Source organism: Amblyraja radiata, chromosome 1, assembly GCF_010909765.2.
Source record: "Amblyraja radiata isolate CabotCenter1 chromosome 1, sAmbRad1.1.pri, whole genome shotgun sequence".
NCBI classification, from domain to species: Eukaryota; Metazoa; Chordata; class Chondrichthyes; order Rajiformes; family Rajidae; genus Amblyraja; species Amblyraja radiata.
Window position 1 is genome coordinate 63,173,165 of NC_045956.1, and position 27,765 is coordinate 63,200,929.

General features: G+C 41.1%; 1 protein-coding gene across 39 annotated transcripts in view; it reads left to right on the forward strand.

The window, feature by feature from the left end:
- Positions 1-27,765, forward strand: part of ank2 (ankyrin 2) — a 524,159-nt gene that overhangs the window by 226,409 nt on the left and 269,985 nt on the right. For 4 of the 39 annotated variants that reach the window (XM_033022961.1, XM_033023216.1, XM_033023041.1 and 1 more), the window contains exon 1: positions 24,639-25,200. The exons of the other annotated variants lie outside the window; for them this stretch is intronic. In XM_033022961.1, the coding sequence (XP_032878852.1) occupies positions 25,075-25,200 (126 nt within the window). In that variant the 5' untranslated portion in view covers positions 24,639-25,074. Of the gene's footprint in view, positions 1-24,638; positions 25,201-27,765 lie in introns of those variants that run through there. 39 annotated transcript variants of the gene reach the window in all.

The following is a 27,765-nucleotide window of genomic DNA, read 5'->3' on the forward strand; positions in this document are numbered from 1 at the left end:
AATCATAGATCAACTGGACCATTGTAAACAATTTTCCATAGTTGGGGAAGGTGTGTTGAGTGTGGGTATCAAGTACAGGTATAAGTAGTGGGCCACACTTGAACAAAATCCCGCTCTATGTCTTTTTGTATGTTCTGCAGTTTCAACTTCAGATATACATTTGAAATATTTATAAATTAATCTTTTGAATAAGTACAGAAGTAAGTCATACTGTTAAACATTGAAGTTCTACCATTTTCAAACATCTTCCAAAATGTGTATTCCTCAAAGATTCAAAATAAATTGGTAAATTAGGACCATTTGTTTCAGACAATAACATATTTTATTGCTGTGGATTATGTAGTATTATATTGCAAACAATATAATGTAGTATTATATATAGTATTATTCTGCTTGCAATATATCCTTTGAAAATCAGGTTAAAGCAGATGGAGACAACATGTAAAATGTGCGCCATTTTAGAGTAAGTTTAGCACCAGGGTCACACTAAGTTAGAGTTTGTTGCAGTGGAATGGGACACATTCCTCATTAAACATTTTGTTCTGTGTTTTGTTATTAGCCCTTCCCTTTGATGAGGCACATATCCGTATTTGGCAATTCATTCCACATGTGACAAACAAGTAAAACAATAAGACATTCATTGCCATTTTTCTTGTATAAATTGACAGTGTCTCAGCGCGCCATTTAATCCAGATTGATCACTATTCTCAGTCCTTTGTGTAGACTTCAGAGCCTGACACCATTGAGTTCAGGTAAGAACAGAGCAATGTATGCAGCAATAGTAATATCCCTCAATAAAGGACATCTACAGATTACATCCACATACATCTACAGAATCTTTTTCCCAGGGTGAAAATGCCCATCACCAGGTGGCATAGCTAAAAGGTGACAGGGGGAACGTTTAGTGGAGATGTTCTGTGCAATTATGTTTATACAGAGCTTGGTGCGGGCCTGGAACGCATTACCAAGTGTGGTGGTGAAGGCAGATACGATAGTGGCGTTTAAGAGGTTTTCAGATAGGCACGTGTAAATGCAGGGAATAGAGGGATATGGGCCATGTGCAGGCAGATGAAATTAATTCAGCTAGGCATCGTATTCGCCACAAACATTGTGGGCCCTGTTTACCAATTTTTAGTACCTAATGCCAGAGATCTCCAATTTCTTTACTGCACAGAAGTGAATGGAATGATTACAAATTTCCATTTAAAAACAATAGGAGAGTTTAAGGTACCATCACTGTAACATCCTGTAACATCCTGAAGAAATTTGATCTGCTGAGCTGGGAAAACGTAATAAAATATTCGGACTCGATTTTGGTTTACAAAATCTTCCGTGGACTAGCCCCACCTCCGTTAAAGGACTTCATAAAGAAAAACACAAATAGGTCGACAAGAGCAGCCTCCAGGGGTGATTGTATAGTCCCGTTTAGGAAAAGCGTCTTTGGGCAGTCAGTATTTTCATATCGAGCGTCGCAGACCTGGAACGCGATACCATGCGTCATACGGGATCTGCCAACCCTTACCTCATTTACCAAACATCTAAAAATATGGTTACTGCAAAATCAAAATTGCAATCATAATCTACATTAAAAATAACCTATGGTACTCCTTAATTGCTATTTTTTTTACTTTATTATTTATTTTGTTTTTATTTTTGTCTTTTGTTTTTACCTTGTTTGGAATGTGTTTACCTTGTGTTGGGACAAAAGATGGAAATTAGCTACTGGCTACAATCTTGCATATTACATGCAAATGTTTATTAATATGCACTGTCCCTAATAAAAAAATCAATTCAAAAATTCAAAATTCAATTCAATTCAATTCAAGTCAATCAATTCAATTCAAATTCAAGGTCCTCGTTGCCATGAATCTTCCGGCTGACCCAGTCAAACTTAACCTAGTTGCACTACTTGAACAGTAATGGAACTTAATAATTCAGCAGCAGCAGACCACACTAGGGACTCGGTTGAGTGGTGAGGAACAATGAATGCCACCGGAGGGGAAAGTTGGAAAACCCCAGGGCAAGGGATGTACAAAGCATTCTGGTGGGACCTCGGGAACTACTGAATCTAGTTCTGGTGTGAGGAATCCTGAAAAGACCTCCTCTGGCCCAAATTCCACCTGCAACAGCTACAAGTACACACTGACAAGGGTATCCTGCTGCCTGTCTTCATGTAGAATGCCCACAATATTGCTTTGTTGGGAATGCGTAGCATTACAGTGTGAAATCACTTTCAGTTTCTATGCCAAGTCAAGTTCCATTGAATCAAACGAGGAAAGAATGAAAGTTACTATTTTTAATTCTTATTCCAGTGTAATGATTTAGTAGCTTGAACATGCTAAAATATTTTTTAATGAATTTTTAAAGAAATTATTTTATAAATTATTTGGTGGTAGACAAAAATGCTGGAGAAACTCAGCAGGTGAGGCAGTATCCATGGAGCGAAGGAAATAGGCGACGTTTCAGGTCGAGGCCCTTCTTCAGACTGGTGTGAGGGTGGGGGTGGGGGGGGGGAAGAAGAAAGGAAGGGTAGGAGACAGTGGGTTGAGGGAGAGCTGGGAAGGGGAAGTGAAAGCTGGAACTACCTGAAATTGGAGAAGTCAATGTTCATACCGCTGGGGTGTAAACTGCCCAAGTGAAATATGAGGTGATGCTCCACCAATTTACGGTGGCCCTCAATCTGGCCGTGGAGGAGGCCCAGGACAGAAAGGTCGGATTTGGAATGGGAGGGGGAGTTGAAGTGCTGAGCCACCGGGAGATCAGGTTGGTTATTGCGGACCGAGCGGAGGTGTTGGGCAAAGCGATCACCAAGCCTACGCTTGGTCTCACCGATGTAGAGCAGCTGACAACTAGAGCAGCGGATGCAATAGATGCAATAGATGCAATAGAGTCTGAAGAAGGGTTTCGGCCCGAAACGTCGCCTATTTCCTTCGCTCCATAGATGCTGCTGCACCCGCTGAGTTTCCCCAGCAATTGTGTGTACCCCCGATGCAATAGATGAGGTTGGAGGAGGTACAGGTGAACCTCTGCCGCACCTGGAAAGACTGCTTGGGTACTTGAATGGATTCAAGGGGGGAGGTAAAGTGACAAGTATAGCATTTTCTGCGGTTGCAAGGAAAAGTGCCAGGAGAGGGGGTGGTTTGGGTGGGAAGGGACGAATTGACCAGGGTGTTAGGGAGGGAGCGATCTCTGCGGAAAGCAGACGGGGAGGAGATGGGAAGATGTGGCCAGTGGTGGGATCCCGTTGGAGGTGGCGAAAATGTCGGAGGATTATTTGTTGTATGTGATGGCTGGTAGGGTGGAAGGTGAGGACAAGGGGGACTCTGCCCTTGTTATGAGTGGGAGGATGGGGAGTGAGGGCAGAGTTACGGAGTATAGAAGAGACCCTGGTGAGAGCCTCATCTATAGTAGAAGAGGGGAACCCCTGTTCCCTGAAGAATGAGGACATCTCCGATGCTCTGGTTCGGAAAATAAATTATTTATAAATTATTTACATCACTTTCCAAAGTTTAGAAGCGTTTTTGAATATCTGTGCATACAAGAACCATTGAAAATCCTTCACAGCTCTGACACAGCAGACTCTTCCCCCAATTTTCCATTTTGTCAAGAATATTCCAGCGATAGGACCTCAGTTCTGAGCCACCTCAGAGCTGATCACACTTTGGACGCTGCCTGACACTTGGGTGTGAAGAGTCTGCAGGATTGGCCTTCTTTATTTGCAGTAAATCATGTTTTATAAAATATGTAAGGAGTTGGTGCGCGACAATAGACAATAGGTGCAAGAGTAGGCCATTCAGCCCCTCGAGCCAGCACCACCATTCAATGTAATCATGGCTGATCATCCGCAATCAGTACCCTATTCCTGCCTTCTCCCCATATCCCCTGACTCCGCAATCTTTAACAGCTCTGTCTAGTTCTCTCTTGAAAGCATCCAGAGAACCAGAGAATTCCACAGACTCACAACTCTCTGTGTGATAAAGGTTTTCTTCATCTCCATTTGAAATGGCTTACCCCTTATTCTTAAACTGTGCCCTCTGGCTCTGGACTCCCCCAACATAGGGAACATGTTTCCTGCCTCTAGCGTGTCCAAACTCTTAATTATCTTATATGTTTCAATAAGATAGCCTCTCATCCTTCTAAATTCCAGACTATACAAGCCCAGCCACTCCATTCTATCGAAATATGACAGTCCCGCCATCTAGGGAATTAACCTGGTGTACCTATGCTGCATTCCCTCAATAGTAAGTACAGGGGTTCATATTTTTGGACCACTGGGACTTGTTCTGGGTCAAGAGGGACAGGGTGCACCTGAATTAGGAGGGAGCTATTATCCTGGCAGGTATGTTTACTGGTTGCTAAACACTTTAATCCCCCTTCCCATTCCCACACTGAACTTTCTTTCCTGGGCCTCCTCCACTGTCAGAGTGAGACCCAGCGCAAATCGGCGGAACAACTCCTCATATTTTGCTTGGGTAGCTTATAACCCAGCGGTATGAATATTGACTTCTCTAATTTTAAGTAACCCTTGCTTTCCCTCTCTCTCCATCCCTCCCCCCCTTCTCGGTTCTCCGACCAGTCTGACTGTTCTCATTTACATTTTATCTCTGTCTGCTTTGTTGTTACCTTCTCCGAGCTATGAATGATCTATTCTACATTTTCCTTGAACTCCATCCCCTTTGACTCGATTTCACACCTTACAGTTCCTTATCTCTGCATCTCCCTCTCCCTTGCAGTTCCTTCCTACACAGGTATGTTTTGTAGTGCCACTCGGGTGGGTTTAAACTAGATTGGCAGAAGGACAGGCATCCAATACAGGTTTGAAGCAGGTGAGAGGGTGGAAGTTGGTATGGGAGGTGATGAAATGAAGTTCAGTGGACAGGTACACGGCATGGAGAAAGGAGGATTGTTAGATTGAATTGCATTTATATAATGTGAGAGGCCTAATGGGCTAAGGTGGATGAACTTAAGTCATGGATAGACACATTTGACTGGGACGTAATAGCCATTACAGAAACCTGGCTACGAGACGGACAGGACAGGAAGCTTAATGTTTCAGTGAGGCTCTATGAGTGCAGATAAGACTTACAAATGGGATGATCACCTTATTGGTTGTGTACTATGAGCCATCAAATAGGCAATGGGAATTCGAAGAACAAATATGCAAGACTAATCGGGTTATTATAGTACGGTATTTTAACTTTCCCAATATTGACTGGAACTGTGAAAGTACCAAGGGCTTAGATGGGTTGGAATTTGTCAATTGTGTTCAGGAAAGTTTCCTCAGGCAATATGCAGAGGACCTTACAATGCAGAGGCAAAGCTTGATCTACTCTTCGGAAATTGGGAAGGGCAAATGACTAAGTATCAGTGGGCAAGCCTTTTGCGACAAGCTATTAGTTATGGATAAAGATAGGGCAGGCCACAGGTAAAAATTCTGAATTGGGACAAGATCAACTTTCAGGTTATTAGACAGGAACTTGATAAAGTTGATTGGTGTCGGTTCTTTGCAGGTAAACAGATGTTTAGAAAAATGGATGCTATTAAAAGTGTGATGACACGACATGCATGTCCCTGTTGGAGTGAAGGGTAAGGCAGGTGGGAGTAAAGAAGCCTAGATGAAGAGAGAAATGGAGGCTCTGTCAGGAAAAAGAAGGAGATATGAGACAGGTAGAATCAAGTGTATCCTTGAAGGAGTTTAGCGTACTGAGAAGCATACAAGGGAATCGGGAGGGTAAAAAGGAGGCATATAATATTAATAGAATCCAAAGAGATATCAGTGGAAAGAGGGTAACTCGAGAGAAAATAGGGCCTCGCAGAAATCAAAGTACTGTGGAGCAGCAGGATATGGGCAAGATACTCAGCAAGAATTTCTACTCTGTTTTTACTATGGAGAAAGATATGAAGACTGGGGAACTTGGGACAGTTAATAGAGATGTCTTGAGGACAGTCCGTTTTAATGTGGAGGAGGTGCTGAACGTTCTAAGGCGTATGAAGGAACATAATCTCAGGGACTGATCAGATATATCCGAGGACACTGTGGGAAGCTAGAGAAGTAATTGCAGTGGCCCTGGCTGAGATATATGAATCATCATGAGATACAAATAAGGTGCTAGAAGACCGGAGGGTGGTTAATGTTGTGCCTGCATTTAAGAAGGGTTGCAAGGACAAAACTAGGGTTATAGACCCATGAGCCTAACATCAGTGGTAGGCAAGTTACTGGAGCGGATTCTGAGGGGCAAGATATATACATTTGGATAGATAGGAACTTGACAGCAATATGGTTTTGTTAATGTGAGATCATGTCTTGCAAATCTGATTCTGAATTTTTTAAAGAAATAACCAAAAAGGATGACATGGGGCAAAGCCATAGATTTTGTCTATATGGAGTTCAGCAAGGCCTTTGATATGGTCCCCCATGGTAGGCTGATCTGGAAGGTTATATCACAGGGGATCCAGGGAGAGCTAGCTAACTGGATAGAGAATTTGCTTCATGGAAAGAAGCAGAGGGTGATTTTTTCAAACTGGATGCCTGTGATTAATGGTGTGCCATGGGATCAGTGCTGGGCCTAGTGCTTTGCAGGGAGTTGCATTTAAGGAATTCAAACCAGAGCAGGACCTTCACAGTGAATGGTCGACCCCTGGGGAATGTTGTAGTGCAGTGGGATCTGGGAGTACAGATACATTGTTCCATGAAAGTGGGGTCACGAAGGCTTTGGGTACTTTGACCTTCATTAGTCACGGTGTTGAGCATTGAGTCACGATTTCGAGATTGCAAGAGACAGCTTCAGAGACCTGGGTTCAAACTGTTATGTATTTCCCGAGCCGTAACAACGGTGTAAGTAATTAAACAGTAATTACTAATTAACTTTGAACATGGTACATCTCCCTAAATTACATAAAAATGGCTGCAGCCTAATAAAGGGTGTCCCAGGCAAATCTTATGCAATTGGAAGGTGTTCCCAAACCACCACACACACGCACTCACGACACTCCTGGCTGGCAGGGATGCCAGCGCACATGCATGTACGATGCCAGCGCACATACGCACGTGGTGCTGCCACGCATGCGTGTAAGATGCCGCCGCACATACACGGAAGTTGACCATTCAGGGCAGTTCATGAGCCTGATCACATGTGCTGTCTGTGTGGAGTTTGAATGCGAAAGAGAGATAACGTAGAACTAGTGTGAACAGGTGATCGATGGTTGGCGAGGACCCATTGGGCTGACGGACTAGTTTCACACTGTATCTCTAAATACTAAATTATGTTACAGTCCTCATCGACCATCTTTGTCAACACCCCATCACATCAGTGGTAGGAAGTTACTGTATATGAGAGGATTCTTCAGAATAGGTTTTATGCCCATTTAGAAGATTAGCTAATTGGGGGTAGTCAGCAGGGCTTTGTACATGGCAAGTCGTATCTTACTAGATCATTCCATCATTTTCATTCCAAAGGGGAAGAACGATTCTTGGGGGAGAATGAGGCGACCGTAGCTGACAAGGGAAATCAAAGACAGCATAAAATTAAAAGAGAAGGCATATAACTGCATGAAATACAAAGATAAGCTAGCCAATAATATAAAAAAGGGTAGCAAGAGTTTCTTCAGATACATAAAGAGTAAAGGGCCTGTCCCACTTGGCCGTCATTTGCGCATCACTCAGATGGCGCGCGAAGATTTTGTACATCACAAAATCCTGCGATGCCACGCGCAGCCACACATCGCTGCCTATGTCATCACGCACCATGCATGAGTAACGCGTACCATGCGCATTCCTGCATCGTGACGCGTAAATGATGTCGCGTAAATTACGCGCAAATGACAGTCAAGTGGGACAGGCCCTTAAGAAAGAGGCAAGAGTGGACGTTGGACCGCTGGAAAATGATGCTGGAGAAGTGATAAAGGGGAATAAAGAAATGGCAGAGGAATTGAATAACCTTTTTGCAATAGTCTTCACAGTGGAAGACACCATCAAGGTGTGTAAAATTCAAGAGTTAGGGGGTGGAAGTTAGTGGAGTGGCTATTACTACACCAAATTTACCATTACCGAATTGTGAAAGGCCTGGATCGTGTGGATGTGGAGAGGATGTATCCATTAGTGAGAGAGTCTAGGATCAGAGGTCATAGCCAAAGAATTAGACGTTCCTTTAGGAAGGAGATGAGGAGAAATTTCTTTAGTTACAGTGTGGTGAATCTGCGGAATTCATAGCCACAGAGAGCTGTAGTGGCCAAGTCTATGGATATTTTTAAGAAAGATAAATTCTTGCTTAATATGTGTGTCAGGGTTTATGGGGAGAAGGCAGGAGAATGGGGTTAAGGGGGTAAGGTATGTCAGCCATGATTGAATGGCAGAATAGGCCTGATGGGCCAAATGGCCTAATGGTCAATTCTGCATCTATCACTTCTGAGCTTATGAATTATCAACCTTGTTGTGAAGGTGACAAAGATGATCGATGAGGGTAGGGCTGCGGCTGTTGTCTATATGGACTTTTGAAAGGCATTTGATTAAGTCCTCCTTGGTAGGTTGATCCAAAAGATTACAAAGAGACCCCAATGATTAAAAAATATAAGTCCCTACCCCCTGCACCAACTCCTCAGCCACGCATTCACCTATCCTATCTTCCTGTTCCTGTCCTCACTAGTACATGGTACCGGGAGTAATCCAGGGATGACTACTCTGGAGGTTCTGTTTTTTAACCTTTTGCCTAAATCCTTATATTCACTTCACAGGACCTTATCACTTTTCCTACCATTTGTCATTTGTGCCACCATGTACAAAACATTTCTGGCCGTTCACCCTCCCCCTAGAGAATGTCGTGCAGCTGCTCTGAAACATCTTTGTCTCGGGCACCAGGAAGGCAACACACTATCCTGGAGTTGTTGCTTCTTCCTGGTTACCCTCTTGTTCATAACGTAGATATAAAAAGCCTTGGGATATTTATCCCAAGCCATAAGGTGGCCCCTTTAGGCCCTTCTATTTGCCTGCTTGAGTTCTTTCCTCCTTGCTTACTCCTCAAAGATCGACTGATTTAATCTCCTTAGACCTTGCATACGCTTCCTATTTGTGTTTGAACAAATTTGCGTTTACATGTGATTAAGCTGAATTTAAAATGGATGAAATATTGTCAAAGACTTCAAAGACAGAGCTGGGTAAGGCAGTAAGTATAGGTATTGGTTTGGTGCCTGGAATTTAACATTGGCCAAGTAAAATTTGCCTTGTTAAATGTTGTTGAATCCTAACCTGCTGATTACTACCATCGAGGTATTTTAATTAACACAAATGCACACAATTCTTTTCATTTTTTGGGTTAAAGATAATCACACATTACATTAACAATAGTATCTCAAAGTTCAGAAGATATATCCAAATATTGTGCTTTCGATAATGAGGTTTAAGAATCTTGAGGAGAACTGGTTTGATCTCCTTCGTTAATTTGAATTCCATTTATGCATACAGTATATAAAAGGCTTGACCATTTTGGCTGGGTTCCACAAAAGTTTGGCAAATAGACAAACCGGTCCTGATTGCATGACTTTCAGACATCCTTGGGATACAATTCAAGTCAAGTTTATTTGTCACATACACATACGAGATGTGCAGTGAAATGAAAAGTGGCAATGCTCGGGAATTGTGCAAAAAACAAACAAACAAATTACAAACAGAATGGAACAGAATCACATATTCACATATTACATATCTGTGGGAGGGAGGGAAGAAAAAGGAAAAAAAACAGCAATTTAAAAAAGACACCACACAGTAAAATGGTACAGTAAAGTTAGTCCCTGGAGAGATTGGAGTTTACAGTCCTAATGGCCTCTGGGAAGAAACTCCTTCTCATCCTCTCCGTTCTCACAGCATGGCAATGGAGGCGTTTGCCTGACCGCAATAATTGGTTGGATTACCGGTAATTAAGACTTATTTTTCTCATTTTATACATATTTAATGGAGATATTATTGTCCAATAACCTCCCCACCCCAGGTATTGCAGCAAACAGCAGGCAGTTGAACATTAACTTCTGAACAACATTTTATTCTTTATATTTTTATCAATAAATTAATGAACAGCAAAGGATAGTTAATATTGGATCAAGACATGAGGACAAAATGGTGACATCTATAATTGTCTCATTTGATTTTTTGTAAGTAAGTGAACTATATTGGAAAGATGATTGAATCCTTCCTTCTAGAAATAATGTTCAAAGACTCCAAAATCCTGGTCGAAACAGGTGATAGCTGAACTTTATTTTGACACAATTTAAATAATGTCCTTGAGATATGCACACTATTTTTAAACTTTCATACATATTACAGATTCATAATTTCCCATGTTCATGATGGAGCATGGCAGCTGAGCACTTGTTGAAATTGGAGCAGGCAAGTGTAGCCAAGATTTGTTCTGGAACACATCATGGAATGCTGATTTACTGTAATTGTTCTGCATCAGAGTCAACTCTCAGTAGAAAGGAACTGCAGATACAGGTTTATACTGAAGATAGATACAAAACACTGGAGTAACTCAGCGGGACAGGCAGCATCTCTGGATAGAAGGAATGGGTGATGTTTCGGGTCGAGACTCTTCTTCAGACTGAAGTTTGTTCAACCTCGTCATATAGCTAATACCCTCTAATCCAGGCAGCATTCGGGTAAACATCTTCTGCACTCTCTCCAAAATCTCCACATCCTTCCTGCCTTTTCCTTTGTTACCTTCTTGTTTTTATTTTGCGCATAAAAAGCCTTGAGCCTCTGACCCCCCCCCCCCCTCCCCCAATGACATTTCATGGCCGCTTTTGGTACTTCCAGTTGCACACTTGAGTTCCTTCCTGCTTGCCTTATATTTCTCAGATGCCCTGTCTGATTTCATTTTTCATAACATTATTTAGTTTAGTTTAGCGACACGGTGCGAAAACAGCCCCTTCGGCCCACCAAGTCTGCTCAAAACCAGCGATCTTTGCACACTAACACTATCCCAGACGCAGTAGGGACAATTTTTATATTCATACCAAGCCAATTAACCTACAAACCTGTACGTCTTTGGAGTGTGGGAGGAAACCGAAGATCTCGGAGAAAACCCACGCAGGTCACGGGGAGAATGTACAAACGTCATACAGACAAGCACCTGTCGTCAGGATCGAACCCGGATCTCTGACACTGCAAGGCAGTGCCGCTTATATATGCTTCATTTCTCTATTTGACCAAATTTACAACCTTTTTGGTCATCCAAGATTTCTTTAACTTGCCTTCCTTGTCCTTCCTCCTCTACGGAACATGCCGGTCCTGAACTCAGAGCAGCTGATCTTTAAATGACTCCCACGTCAGATGAAGACTTATTCAATAACAACCGCTTCCAATTTACTCTACCTGGCCCTGGGCCCAGCAACGCTGTAGTCTGACTTACTCCTATTTAGTACCTTCCCCCAATGTCCAGACCTATCCTTATTCAGGAACTGGAAGTTGTCAGGTCTGTCTCATTGCTTCCAGTGAGACAGTCCTGGCAGCTCAACAAATATCTCACAGCGCTTCAACATAACCCCCAGTCAGGATTATGACTCATTGAGTCATAGGAAGCAATGAAACAGACCACAAGGAAGTAATGAGACAGACCTTGTGGTCTTCTTCTGAGTCCTCTGGGGAAGTCTAGAGTCGTTTCTGTCTCCATGTTGCCAAACTGCAGCCTATTGTGAAAATACAATTATATACAGATGCGATAAATCTAAAATAAAAACAGAAAATGGTGGCAATACTCAGCAATGCAAGCCACATTTCTTGGAGTAGAAACAGAATTAATGTTTCAGACTTTTTGTCAGAAACGAAAAGGTGCAAGGAGAGTTGGGGAGAGATAGTTATCTAATGCGGTAACACCAAGAGTTAGCATGTGGTTCATAGAAGTACAGCTTCCATTGCTGTCATAATACATTTTGAAAATGTAAGAAAGATAATGAGAAATAATTATAGAATTACTATCTGTCCATTTCCATTTATACTATCTGTATGTTTCCATTTAAATGCTATGAGTCTTTCATAGATATTATCTTTTTCACACAGGGGTGGTAGGTGTATGGAACAAGCTGCCAAAGGAGGTAGTTGAGGCAGGGACTATCCCAACATTTAAGAAACAGTTAGACAGGTACATGGAAAGGACAGGTTTGGAGGGATACATGTCAAATGCGGGCAGGTGGCACTAGTGTAGCTGGGACATGTTGGCCAGTGTGGGCAAGTTGGGCCGAAGGGCCTGTTTCCACATTGTATCGATCTATGACTAGACTCTATTTACTGAAGAAAAGAGAGAGGGCATAACCATTTGTCAGTCTGATAAATTTCAAACCATGCATAAATGATTGATGCTACCAGGAATATCTGGCTTGCAAGCCAGAAATTCCTGTCTCCTAATCGCAGTCAGTTCAATGAATTAAAAATGATGAACTTAATAAAATATAAATGGAAGTCTATTGCAATATTTACAACGGCAGTGACTTTTACATTGTTTCCCTCTTTCCTTCTGCTGGCATGGCTATACCGTTCAAAATCCCAGCTGAGAGAAAAGGCCCAGAGTCAATTAAGATGGCTTCTCGAGCAAGGACATTTAAGTGGTCCAGGGATGTTTCTGAATCCACTCAGCATCTGTCAACAGTGGCACAGCTGAGATCAGAAACTCCTATGTAGGAATGTTAGGTGTGTAGAAAATTACTGCCACTGAACAGCAGAGTTTCACACAGCGCCACATCACTTTTTGCTATAACTTACAAATAAATGATTAGCTAGTGTATAAGTACTCTTTTTGGTAAATTGATACTTAAAGATCATCCAAAGAATGATTAAGGGCCTGTCCCACTTTCACGACCTGATTCACGACCTTTTTTACTCGTGGACATTTTTCATCATGCTAAAAAAACGCCGTGACCTACTTGATGCCACGAGTACCAACGACTAGCATCACGACCTGCTACGACCTACCTACAACCTCCTACGACCTCGTGACGACCATGCGGCGAGTATGAGTCAAGGGCAAACTCGACAGAGGTCGTGAATTAGGTCGTGAAAGTGGGACAGGTCATTTAGACCGACTTATTCCATACCAATCAATGCCCATGTTTAAGTTAATCTGTGAAGGCAGCATTTCCTTTGATTTTCTGGGTATTCATTTCACTTCATGATATTGACCTTTGAAACATGAATTGGAAATGAGGAACTGTAGTAACATCATAGCTAGATTGTGCAGAATGTATTTGTAGCGTGAAATAATTGAACAAAAGGCATCGCTACAGAAACTGGACATCTGAAATAAAAAGAAAACCCATTAAACTGTAGCTCCTTCATTCTCACTTGCAGTGTATTTCCAGCATTTTCTGTTTTTATTTTTAACAATTAAATTAAATTGAAATGCCAATTCCTTTATTAGCATGCTTAGTACAAATAGATTGAACAGAGCTGGGCTGTTCTCACAGGATAGCTGTGAGTTGTCCAGAGGAACAAAGTTATACTGGTATTTAGCAGGTATGATTTTCGAAGGAGTCTAATGTGTATTATGTTGAAATTGGATTTTGATTTTTTAATTTATGTATGTACATATATGTTATGTATATGTGTATGTGTATATGTGTATATGTATGTATGTATATATGTACATGTATATGTATGTATGTGTGTATGTATTTATGTATATATATATGTATATATATAATTTTCCTTTCATTTATTCATTTTCATCTTTTCTTTTCTTCTTTTTTTAAATCGTTCGAAATAAAAGATATCATTCATTCATTCATTCATTCATTCATTCATTTAAGATTGTTGCAGTTCTCCATCTCCTTCCTGTACTCAATCTCATCATTGTTTTTTTTTTAATTTTAATTTTATTAGAAGTACAATACAGTGGTACCTTTTTACGGGTGCCAAAAATATGTTAACATAATACATTCTCTGTACAACTTCATTTTTAAAATTTAAAAAAAAAAGAGAAATAAGAAAGAAAGAGATTGTAAAGAATAGAGGAAAGTGTAGTGTGTGTAAATAAAAAGGGGGAAAAAGAGATAGTGAGGAAAATAAATAAGCAAGAAGAGAGAGCAGGAGGGAGATTATCAAATAGCCGCAAGGAGATTCGTTTTTATATTGTTGATCGTCTTTCACCCATACCCGAAACCTTTAATTTTTACGATACTGTTGCACCACATGAATCATCATTGTTTCAAATCCAGCGAACTACAGTGGTTTTATCTGCAAACCTGTAAATGGAGTTAGAGCAGAATGTGGCAATGTGGCTGCACAGTTGTGACTGTACAGTGAGTGTTGTAAGGGGCTGAGAACGCATCCTTGCAGGGTGCTGGTGATGAGAAAGCATTATCCTGGAGGATATTTTGTCATCTACGCTTACTGATTGCAGTCTATTGGTCAGGAAATCGAGGATCTAATTACAGAGGGGTGGGAGGGGGAGAGGTGTTTGCTGAATTGTAGTTCTAGATGTTTGGAGATGAGTCGTTGATTTATGGTATTGAACACGAAGCTACAGCTGTAGGGTTTTCCCACGATTGGGGCGTCAAAAATGAGCGGGTGCAAATCTAAGGTGAGAGGGAAAAGATTTAAAGGGGACTTTTTCTACACATCGGATGGATATTTGGAGTGAGTTGCCAGAGAAAGCTGTAAGGGTGGGTACAATTACAACATTTAAAATACACGTAGATATGTTTTTAGATAGGAAAAGTTTTGTGAGATATGGACAATGCAGGCAAATGTGGCTAGCTCTGGCGGAAAACTTGGTCAGCATGCTCATGATGGGCCAAAGGGCTTGTTTCCATTTTGTATAAGTCTATGACTTTTTGATTTTATTGTTTTTCTGTAAACTTTCATTTATCACATCATCACCCCACCCAACACTTAGTTAAATTATTTCTTTCCAGATAAGGTCTTCACTGCATTGACAGTTACTTGGGCAGTTAATTAACCTTACCTGGTAATAGGCCTTTCTCACGGGGCGACTTGACGCAAGAGGTAACCAGAGTTGAACATCGTGGGAACCTCGTACGATAACCGTACGGCATTCGTGGACCACCGTGGACCACCGTGGCGCTAACGGCAGGTACTCGTGTAACTTGTTGACTCGGGAGAAAATTCAAGCAAGCTTGAATTTCTCCAAAAGTAACTTGTACACTTGTGGTTGAACATTGAAACATTATATGCACGTAGTGGCCAGTGCGATATCTGTAATAACTCTTGCGTTTACCGTGGGAACTCCTGCGAACGGTGAACCCGGAAGCTGGACAGAGGGGACAGAAGGTGAGTAATCTGGAATTAACATGCTGGTCGTTCTCTGCCCACACGATCTCTACGGAGCTTCCAGGCTGTTTATATATAAAAGAGCATTCCAAAAGTGTCTCACCAGCAATCTGCAGCCTTCAAGAGGTCATTTTAAATGAAGTGTTTATTTCCAACGTCTGGTAAGTTTCGGTAGAATTGCCACCAGCGTTTAGAGAATATGTACCTGTGATTTTGTCCTATTTTTTTCTAATACTCATTAAATCAACGGGAGACTAAAAGTGGCATTTAGATAAACAAAGTTGCTGCCTTGGCGAATATCGATGCTATTATCTTTATGTAAACTGTGAGGGTTCGCAGTTGCCACAATGCGTCTGACGAGTTATACCAATGTAATTTGGCACAAGCTGGTTTAATTGTGGGAAAAACTCTTCAAAGCCCTTCCAAGACGGAGGAATTCCCCAGAAAGTAGCTCTTTTTCTTTTGTAGAACTTTCCTCTGTCAACGCATAGATCTACAGTTAGGGAACCAACTGCCGGTACTGATGTATTTGAGTGTTTCAGGGAATTTCCTCTGATTATTTTCAAGCTTTGTCCATCTCTTTTGAACTCATTTGATTCGATACTATTTGATTTTGGAATGGTGGTTACTTATTATATAAATTATGTGACCTATTTTCTGTTCCTATGATTCTCTAAGTACTTTGTTTATAAATTCTGAACTCGTGAATTCGAGATTTCAGTGGTTTTCTGTATGCGGCTCACTCAGATACACTTGGCACAAACCGACTTTTCCCATTTGGACCGTATAAGCCGTTTACAATCGCGTTGGACTCACTACATTTCTATGATCTGTAATCGTTTAACATTGAGTATAAATGATTATATTTAATACTCGGAATGCATATTGATTTTAGCGATGCCATATAACTTTCTCTGTATGTGAAGGGAACGATCGCTTCTAGTATGTTTACATCTCTCTGTAAAACATCCATTCTTAAAAAGGTGGTCTCAATATCGCCAATGGAACATGTGTCAATGTGTCAAAGCACTTGTAATGCTTGTCTAAAAAAAAGTGACATCATTTGTGCCACGTGATGATTTAACAACACTTCACAGTTCACAATATTCATTCAAGATTTAACGGGAAAGCTCGGGAGACGGACAAGTCACTCGCACAAATAACAGAAATGCCGAGTACCCGTGGGAACTCTTTATCTACTCCCCGGTATATCGTGTGATATCGTGCTAGACCACGACCACTTCACTCTGGTTACATCTTGCGTCGTCGCCCCGTGAGAAAGGCCTATTAGGGTAGGGATTTCTCATAACTCTCGTGAAAAGAATGAAGTTTCCACACTACTTGTTAATGGCACCTAGGTCAATGAAAAACAAACACAGGTCTAGCTGCTAGATTGTCAGTTGGGGAAATCTATATGGACCACAGAGATCCAAGCACAGTTACCACATGAAGAATTCTGGACATCTGGTTCTGACCCAAAATCCATGACATTTTTCATCAAACAAATTAGTGTTTATTTTTTGTTGCTGAAATTGATATATTGTTCACCATGTAATTGTGTTTACTTTGCAAGAACCATATTGAATGCAGGCAAAAAAATACATTGTCTATCATTTTAAATTATGCCTTATTTGGAATTTTAATATTAGATATTTTTCCACACTGCTTCCTTCTCCAGAATTTCCATTCTCAGTTTCTCCAGCCTGTGCATCTTTCACGAGGAAAGGTAGCTTGATGATAGCTAGCAATGACACTGAAACTAACAATTGAAAATCATATACAATTTTGAATCTCATGCGTTTTCAATAAAGGCATCTTCTCATGACGACTTAGCTGTGGTCAGGAATTGGACACAAACTCTACACTGTTGCTGATTGTAACAGTTATTGGGGGGCTTCAACAGATATCTTAAAGTATTTTTATTGAACTGCAAAGACCAGAAGTGCAACAATGACACTTGGTTTATGGTAATAACACATGGTTCTAAGCAATGTATTAATTAGTTCCACATATAAAGTGAGATTAATAGTCAGAAAGTGACAGAGCTGTACAACATAGAAACAGGTCACTCAGACTATCTTGTCCATGCCGACCAAGGTTCCATTCTGGTCTTGTTCCATATGCCCGCATTTGAATCGTTTTCCTCTAAATCCTTCCTATCCATATAAATGTCCAAATCTCCTTTTAAAATCATAAGTGCTTCTATAGCTTCCACTGGCTGCTCACTCCAGATACGACGACCCTATGAATGAGATAGTCGCCCCTGAAGTACCTCTTTAATTCCTTCCCTCTCTCCTTAAGTATTAGACCTCTTGTTTTAGAAACCTTTACCTTGGGAAAAAGTCTGTGAACATTCACTTTATTAGTGCCCTTCGTGATATTGTACACTTCAGTAAGATCACCCCTCAGCTTTCCTAAGCTCCAAAATTGTCCCAGCCTCTCCCTATAACTCAAGTCTGCAAGTGCAGCTAGCAACATGCATCATTCCCAACATAATGATATACAAACCAAAGCTGAAGGAAGCATGGAAATGAAATGCTTGTAATATTTACATTAGAATTTCATTTTCAATCCTTTCTGATCACTGTCCAGGATCACTAACACTTGAACTATGAAATGGGCTTTTGGCTATGTTGGGACTTGGTCAATGGCTATTGTGAACAGTTAGAACTCACAATGACAACTATAATGTGTGTCCAATTTGTGGAGCATGTCATGTACCTGTCAAAATGTATTTTAAATGTTGTTATTGTACCTACCTCAAATACTTCCTCATGTAACTCGTTCCATGTACCCACCAAGCACTGTTTGAAAAAGTTGCCCATAAAGTTAAGGGGAACAAATTATACAATCCTCTCTCTCTCCCCCCACCTTCTTCCCGCCCATATTTTCCCTGTGCCCCGCGCGGCACTTCTTGCCTTACTTCAATCTCAAAGAGCAGTGCTTGGAGTGTAAATTACCCATTTCATCACCTGTTTAAGAAGGAACTGCAGATGCTGGAAAAATCAAAGGTAGACAAAAATGCTGGAAAAACTCAGCGGGTGAGGCAGCATCTGTGGAGCGAAGGAATAGGTGACATTTCGGGTCAAGACCCTTTTCACCATTTCATTTAGCAAATGAATCACTCTCTGCCTGTACACAGAAAGACTGAGACGACATTGAAGCACAGGGCTTAAAATGTTAAATTACTTCTGGCCACAAAAAAAGCCAATGACTTCTTCCTTTTCTACTCCTCTTCGTCCTCTTCTGTTAGATCAAGTTTCCATTCTGATTTTATGACAGAAGAGGCCAATGTGGCATTCACAACTCTTCCAGCTGTAAGGCAGGGCGTGGGTAATTTGTGATCGATGCAGTACACCTGCTATTTCCATGGGACTTCTGTGTACTCTCAATACATAGTCCCAGGTCTCAATATTAGCTCAAATATTCCTTCTGCACTTGGACTGCTGCCACAATTTCCCAGGAGTGAGTGGGCGTGTTGCATTTTTCAACAATGCTCTCTTGAATCTTTCTTGAAGACAAAGACGTACAGGTTTGTAGGTTAATTGGCTTGGTATAAATGTAAAAATTGTAACTAGTGTGGGATAGTGTTAATGTGCAGGGATCACTGGTCGGTGCGGACTCGGTGGGCCGAAGGGCCTGTTTCCGCGCTGTATCTCTAAACTAAACTAAACAACATTCTTGAATCTTTCTTCTGTCCATCTGTTAATCTCTTCCCATGATAGAGCTAAGAGTAGACTGTCAGTTTGGAGTCTGGTGTTGGACATGCAAACAATATGACCTGGTCAGTGGAGTTAACTGACTATAATTATGTATAAAACACCAATATGGGTCGCCAATCATTCGGTGAATGTGGAAGTTTTTGAAGTCTCTTTGCAGTGTTGTGTTCCGTTTTGGTCACCCTGCCATTGAGAAAATGCCAATGAGCTAAAAATAATACAAAGACAATTTACGAGGATGTTGCCAGGACTCAAAGGCCTGAACTTCAGGGAAGGTACCGCAGGTTAAGACTTTATTTCTTGGAGCTCATGAGGCTGAGGGACGATCTGAGAGAAGTGTATAAAAACATGATGGAGTTAATGCACAGTTTTTCTTTCCCAGCGTAGGGAAATCAATAACCTCAGAGCATAGGTTTATGATGAGAGGGGAGAGATTTAATAGGAATCTGAAGGGCAACGGATTCACACAGAGTCCAGTGGTTATATGCCAGTTGAAGTAGTTGACGCAGGTACAATAACATATTTTAAGATACATTTGAATAGGTACATGGATAGGAAAAGTTATGGGCCAGGCACTGGCAATTGGACTAGCTTGGATGGGGTATCCTGAACAGCATGGCCAAGTCTGTTTCTGTGCTGGATGACCATATGTCTTGATGGGAAGTGCATGAGGTACTCCAGATCTCAGAAACATTGTAGGAAGCTTTTCACTATACCTAGGTACACATGACAATAAACTAAACTAAACTAAAGGCAAGGATGATTCTTTCTTGATAAGCCATGAGTATTTTTAAAGAGGAGATTGATAGGTTCTTGAGTAGTAAGGGAGTCAAAGGTTATGGGGTTAAGGCAGGAGAATGGGATTGAGAAGAAAAAATAGATCAGCCATGATCGAATGGCACTCAATGGAGAATGACCTTATTCTGCACTTACGTCTTATGAATATATTTACATTAGAGGTAGTGCAGAGAAGGTTCATGGGCTTCTGGAAAGAAGGTGTTTTTAAATGAAATGAGGTTTAGTTTTGTTTAGAGATACAGCGCGGAAACAGGCCCTTCGGCCCACCGAGTCCATGCCGACCAGCGATCCCCACACATGAACATTACCCTACACACACTAAGGACAATATTACCCTTATACCAAGCCAATTAATCTACAAAACTGTCTTAGGAGTGTGGGGGGAAACCGAAGGTCTCGGAGAAAACTCAAACGGTCATGGGGAGAACGTACAAACTCCGTACAGACAGTTGAGTATTTTGTAAACACTAAGTGGAACTGAAGCTAAGATCAAATCAGCCACAATCTTTGTGAATGGTGTAGGCTCACAGGGTTGTATGGCCCACTCTTGCTCCTATATATCAGGTCTGTCAAATATTTTCCAAACTTCCATCTAACGAATACCTAAAGAAACTTACCCATGTCTAGGTGTTCAAAACATACAATAGTTACTTGAATATGACCAACTTTTAGCCTATTAGCTAGATTTGCGCCCATTAGAGGGGAAGGTAATGAAATCATTATGGTTTACAAAATATATATGAACCTGCCACTCTAAGCGATTATATTTAATTTAATACTTTGGGAAGTCTGCATTTAGTAACAAATTTCAATCAAATTACATCAGCTTTTAGCAAAAGACAATGACTACTGGAGAAACTCAGCAGGTGAGGCAGCATCTATGGAGAGAAGGAATTGGCGACGCTTCGGGTCGAAACCCTTCTTCAGACTGATGTCAGTGGAGGGGGTAGGACAAAGAAAGAAAGTGGGCGGAGAAGTGGGACTAGTGGGATGACTGGGAAGGGGGTGGGTTAGTGAGAGGACTAACTTCCTTTCTTCCTTTGTTCCACTGTCTCCACCCACTTTCTTTCTTTGTCCTACCCGAAACGTCGCCAATTCCTTCTCCCCATAGATGCTGCCTCACCCGCTGAGTTTCTCCAGCATTTTGTGTATACCTTCGATTTTACCAGCATCTGCAGTTCTTTCTTAAACATGACTGCTGGAGATATAGGTATGTTTTCAAGTGGCATAGTTAAGCTTAAACACAATTGAAACATACCTTTCTCTTAAGTCTTGAATTCATTCAACATTTTTGGTGTAATTCTGCTGCAATTGCACATAATAAAAATGTAAATGGCAGCAATGGTAAAAGCTTTTCAACATGATCCACTAACTTGCTTATCTTTTTATCATATATTGCAAACAATAATAGTTTCTATGTAGGTCCAGTACCTGAGTTATTGATCTTTTGTTCTCGCAGCATTGCTGAAAAAGGAAATGGTCAGCTTTAGGATGTGTTTGGCTCATGTAACATATCTAATAGCAGTATCAGAGAATGAAGCAAGGACTGAGCAAGTATCACATAGTTTATTATATATATTTGTTTCCATGTTGTAAAAGCAGCAATGTCAGCAGTTTAGACTTCTCTTCAAGTGTTGAGCATATGATATAAACTAATGTCTGAATTGTCAAACTTGCTAACCAATTAAGATAGCAAAATTGAATTATATCTGCATGTTATAACAGTTGAGACAGATTCCATCAACCCACGGCACCTTTTGAAATCGGAAACAAGTTATTTTTTTGACCAACTTTGAAGTCTCTTCTGATGTCTCAGAAATTAAATCAGTTAATCATTTAATTAATTTAATTTCTGTGATATTGTGCATCATGTCACAATGGTAACTGTAATTCAAAAATGACACTTGTAGAAGTGCACGGATAGGAAAGGTTTGGAGGGATTTGAGCCAAACCCAGATACAGGGGACTAGCTTAGATGAGGCATCTTGGTCGGCATGCCTGTTTCTGTGCTGTATGTCTCTAATTGAGCGTAAAAAGTGCTTTGAGATATTCCTGAAACATAATAAATATAATGTACAATTATTTCACATATAAATTATCATTGGTGAAAACTGGTCACATGATATAATTGATTATAATGCAGGGTATTATGAAACATTACATCATCCCTGAGCTATTGGCAGTGAAAGCTTATCCCATAAATTGTGTGATATTTTAGTGTGCATCAACTCACAGGAGTTGTAACAGCTGTGGCAGGCTGTTCCAAACCAGGAAAACCATAGAAAAACTTCTTTTGTTTCATTTTTCATGTTTTAAAATATTATATTTAAATCCGTTTTCAGGATTGGCTTGCTGCCTTACAACACCAGAGACCTGGGTTCGATCCTGACTACGGGTTCTGTCTATAAGGAATTTGTAGGTTCTCCCTGTAACCACATGGGATTTCTCCGGGAGCTCCGGGACCTCCCACATTCCCAAAAAGTGCAGGTTTGCAGGATAGAACTAGTGTATGGGTGATTGCTCGTCAGCGTGGTGGGCTGAAGGGCCTCTTTCCACTCTGTATCTCTAATCTTAACAAAATAAAAGCTAACTCACAATAATAGAAAATCATTTGCTGCATATTACATTTTACATATCTGGTAAAATGATTTCACAGTCAGTTTCTTGGTCCAGAAAAGTATATCATTGAAGAAACAACTGGAATAACTTTAGAAGCTGCAGTTGGATGCAATGCTTCATAATTCTGCACCACAGGAAAAGGGCAGGAATCCATATAATGACATCCCTTGTTTCAAACAAAAAATAGATACACAAGCAGAAGATATTATTTAATAAAAAGTGAACTCTGTGACTTCATGTAAGTTTTCAAATGGGACATGGCAGTTGGTATTGGGTAAGTCCACAGATGACACCTGGGACTTGTTGATAAAGTGCAGAATCAACATAGATCAGCAGGGAGGAGGGATAAACATGGGAAGGCACCAGGGATGACCAGGAGGTTGTGAACTTGGTCAGGAATAAAAAGGAACTATATGTCAGGTTTAATAAGGAGGCATTGGACAGGGCTTATGAGCAGTATAAAGCAGGTAGGAAAGAACTCAAATGGCAGATTAGAAGGGCCAAAAGCAGTCAAGAAATGTCAGTTGGATGCAAGTCAGATTAAGGAAAATCCCAAGGCTTTTGATGCTAAAAATAAGAGGGTTACCAGGGAGAAGATAGGACAGCTAAAAAATAAAGGAGGGAATCTATGGAGTCGGAGGAAGTAGGTGAGGTACTAGACAAGTAATTTGCATCCGTATTCACTGAGGAATGGGACTTGAAGGACAGGGAGATCAGTGGAGAATTACAGTTTGAGATCAAGAAGGAGGTGGTGCTGAAGCTCTTGAAAAGCATTAAGGTGGCTGTCCCCTAAGACTTATCGGGCCCTAATGGGATCTATCTCAGGCTATTGAGGGAGGCAAGAGAGGAGAGGATCTTTGTTTCTTCTCTAGCCACAGGCGAGGTCCCGGTGGACTGGAGAGTGGCCAATGTTGTTCCTTTGCTTAAGAAAGGAGGTAGAGAGAATCCAGGGAACTATATGGATTCCTATATGCAGATGAGTCGGTGAGTAAGTTTGCTGATAACACCAAAATTGGAGGAGCTGCAGACAGTGAGGAATGCTGTCAGAAGATGCAGCAAGTAGATCAGCTGCAAAAATGGGCAGAGAAATGGCAGACGGTGTTTAATCCGAGCAAGTGTGAGGTATTAAACTTTGGGAGGTTGCATATAAGGAATTAATGGCAATTAATGTTGAATTAATGATGTGCAGAGGTGTCTTCATAATTCACTGAAGGTTGCTGCACACGTAGATAGGGTGGTTAAGAAGGTGTATGGTATGCTTGCCTTAATTGCTAGGGGCATTGAATATAAGAGTCAGGATGTCATGATGCAGCTCTACATGACTATGGTTTGGCCGCATTTCATAAAATCATGTGATATGAGTAGAATTAGGCCATTCGGCCCATTAAGTCTACTCCGCCATTCAATCATTGGCTGATCTATCTCTCCCTCCTAACTCCATTCTCCTGCCTTCGCCCCATAACCTCTGACACCCGTACTAATCAATCATTTGGGGTATTGCATGCAGTTCTGGTCGCCCCTTTACAGGAATGATGTGGAGGCCTGGAGAGGGTGCAGAGGAATGTTGCCTGAAGTAGAAGGTTTCTGCTGCAGGGAGAGGTTGGATGGACTTGGATCATTTTCTCTGGAATGTCGGTGGTTGAGAGGAGACATGATAGAAGTATATAAAATTATGTGTGGCATAGAAAGCGTTGACTGTCAGAACCTTTTTCCTAGGGTGGAATGTCCGTTGCTAAGAAGTACAGGTTTGTAGGTTAATTGGCTTCTGTAAATTGTTCCTATTGTGCAGGATAGAATTGTTTACAGGTAATCATTGCTTGGTGTGGACTTGGTGGGCCAATGGGCCTATATCCATGCTGTATCTCTAAACTAAACTGGATGGCATAGCTATGAGGTGAGAAAGGAAAAGTTTAATGGAGTTATACAGCGTAACCTTTTTAACTCATCGAATAGTGGAGGCCTGGAACACATTTCCTGGGGTGGTGGTGGTGAAGGCAGATACGATAGTGGAGTTTAAGAGGCTTTTAGGTAGGAACATGGAAGTGCAGGAAATAGATGGGTTTTGGATCATGTACAGGCAGATAAGATCAGTTTAATTTGATATCATGTTCAGCATGAACATTATGGGCTGAAAGGCCTGTTCCTGTTCTGCACTCTCTATTCTATAAAATTTCCTCCATGTGTGCAGTGGGCTAACAGGATACTTGGAAACATAATATTGAAAGATATTCAGGCAAATTAGTGTTTGTAAAGTCTGTTGTTTAGTTAGGATGCTTAAAACTTAGATAAAGTATGAGCGAAGGCAAAATCTGTTACACAGTTACATCTGCTACACTATTTTCTCTGGCGGTACTTGATCTACACTGTATGGTGCTACAATGAAACATCAGTATGAATATGGTATTTTGCAGTCCAGACCATCATTTACATACATAGCCTGCATGTGGATGTAAAAATAGCCAGGCAGTGTCTGAATTGGGAATGGTTGGAGTTTGCTGCCTGCCAACTGTTATGGGGTTTATCGTTTTTTTCAGTGTTGGGTGACCAGTAGTTAGTGTGGGGAGTGGTTTGGACAGCCAGGCAGCTGTAACAACCTGTATTATTTGTACTTGTTTGGTGAATCTAGTGGCTCAAGTCCCTCTCGCGGGTAATTGTTTAGAGGGGACTGCTATGGGCAATGCACCACTCTGCCATTCTTGTCACACAAACAAAGGTATTCCAAGCAATACGAAGTATCGGAACTTAGACACGTACCCTGACTATTACACAGAAATATGCAAAGAACCCGAGGCACTGGTGAGTCTTCTGTTAACTAAATCTGAAGTGACCTGTTTAAAGAATGACCCTATTCATCGATATGAAGTTGAATTATATAAATGATACATGGGCCTTTGATAGTGATATGATAACCTGTAATAGCAGCAGAAAGACATTGTTTGTTTGCTTGCAAGGCTAAAAGCTTGTCTATCTTTGTTCAACATTAACAATGGTTATAGTTATTTGGTTCCTGATTTTGCATGTGTAATGACAAGTTCAAATTCAGTAATTATTTGTATTGTTATTGCTGTTACTCTTAGACATGTTCACATGTGTCCATCTGCATTTCTTATAGATGGAACCTTCCCATAATACTAGGTTAATTTGTTTTGGATACTATTCATCTTTGTGTCACTTTCCCGTGGTTTGGGATTAGATCCATAAGCAGAGGTGTTGACAACAAGTGAATGATGGAGAAAGCATATTGTAAATCTTTCCAAAGAAATCTCAAAACTATTGTTCATAACATAGATGGTAAGATTGTGATTGTTGAAGAACATTCTACTTGCATATGAAATCAACAGGGAAGGAAAAGTAAGCTGAAAAGACAGGGTAGCTGGACTCATTGACTTTAAGCTGTTGTGACAGCTGGATCTTGTGCACTGAATGTCACTTTAAAAATAGAACCATTGATTAGGATAACCAATTGACAGAGTGAAGGGTACATTAGTCTAGTTGTAATTTTTTGTACCTTGTAGAACATAGAAGAGTACAGCACAAGCACAGGCACTGCAGTTCACAATGTTTGTGCCGTACATGATGTCAAGTTCAACTGATCTAATCTGCCTGTGCATCTGCCTTATAACAAATTAACAATGGCACTAATATCTTCAAAGTATTGTTATGCATGTACAATGTAAAACAGGCCCTTGAGTTTAGAGTTATAGCGTGGAAACAGATCCTTCAGCCTACCAAGTCCATACCGACCAGTGATCACCTCTTCACATAACTTCAATGTGTGGGAAGGAACTGCAGATGCTGGTTTATACTGAAAATAGACACAAAATGCTGGAGTAACTCATCAGGTAATGCAGCATCTCTGGAAGAACAGGAATAGGTGACATTTCGGGTCGGATCCCTACTTCAGACTGAAAAGCAGAGAAGGCCAGAACAAAACAAGCCGGCAACAGATGATCTCAGGAAGGGTGGAGTCCATAATGGCTCATTGTTGGCAAACAGTGGAACTAGTAGGAAGACTAGGGTGGAGGAGGGGAGAATGAGAAGGGGGGGGGGGGGGGGGGGGGGGGGGGGAGGGGAGAATGCAGGAGTTACTTGAAATTAGAAAAATTAACTTTCATACTGCTGAGTTGTAAGGTGCTCAAACAAAATATGAGGAGTTGTTCCTTCAATGTGCATGTGGCCTCACTCTGACAATGGAGGAGCCCCAGGCCAATAAGGTCAGCATGAGAATGGGAGGGGAGTTAAAATGTTTGGCAACCGGGAAATCGTGTAGGCCAAGGCGGACTGAGCGTACGTGTTCAGTGAAACGATTGCTTAGTCAACGCTTGCAGTTGCAACTATTCTTTTTCTCCAGAGATGCTGCCTGACCTGCTGAGTTACTCCAGCATTTTGTGTCTATCTTCCACATTATTTCAATGTTATTCCACTATATATCCACTCCCTGCACACCAGGAGCAATTTACAGAGGCCAATTAACCTACAAACCTGCATATCTTTGGGATGTAGGAGGAAACCGGAGCACATTAATGTGTTTCTCGGAGGAAATCCACGCAGTCACAGAGAGAACACGCAAACTCCACACAAAGAGCACCCCAGGTCAGGATCGATCCCCAGTCTCTGGCGCTGTGAGGCAGCAGCTCTGTGCTACCCTCACAACATAATTAAGCTTTATCTTTCTAAATCCTAGTTTAGAAATGCCATATTGTTTTATTATTATTGACCTTAATTTGCACCAACTGCACCTTTGCTACTAACTTAAAATCCATGCCAAATGGAATATCTATTTGTACTGTGGGGAGCATTCATGGTGATCTTAGTAGTTGAATTATAATTCTAGAATCATTGAATCGGAAATGTGAATTGATATGCCAGCACCTTACACTTTGGGCAATAAATGGTGCACCATAGCCTAAAGGACTACTGGGGTTTTGCCAAATGCCGTATTTTATTAAGCTCAAAAGACTCTGCTAAACGCGTGGTCCAAGGAAACAGATAACCTCATAATTTATTGGTAGTATGAGCCTTATGTGGAATTGCTGCCTGAGTTGCACTGCATGAGTTGAGGGCTTTTGCTCAGCTCCAAATTGCAGACGTGTTTTTATTTTCAGAGCTTCGGTCTGCTACTGATTTTCTTGAACCATCAGCAGTAATCTATAACACAGATGAAAATTCCTAGTGGGTGCATAAATAGACCTGTTTCAACGATATTGGAATAGGGTAATAATATGTGTTACTGATGCAGGATGAGGCAGAAAGTAGGCTTGAAGATTAGTTCATTCTTTTCATTTTACAAACCTAACTTCATGGTGGGCTAACAACTTCTTTAACATCAGATACAAGCTATAGCAAGATATACTCAAAGTT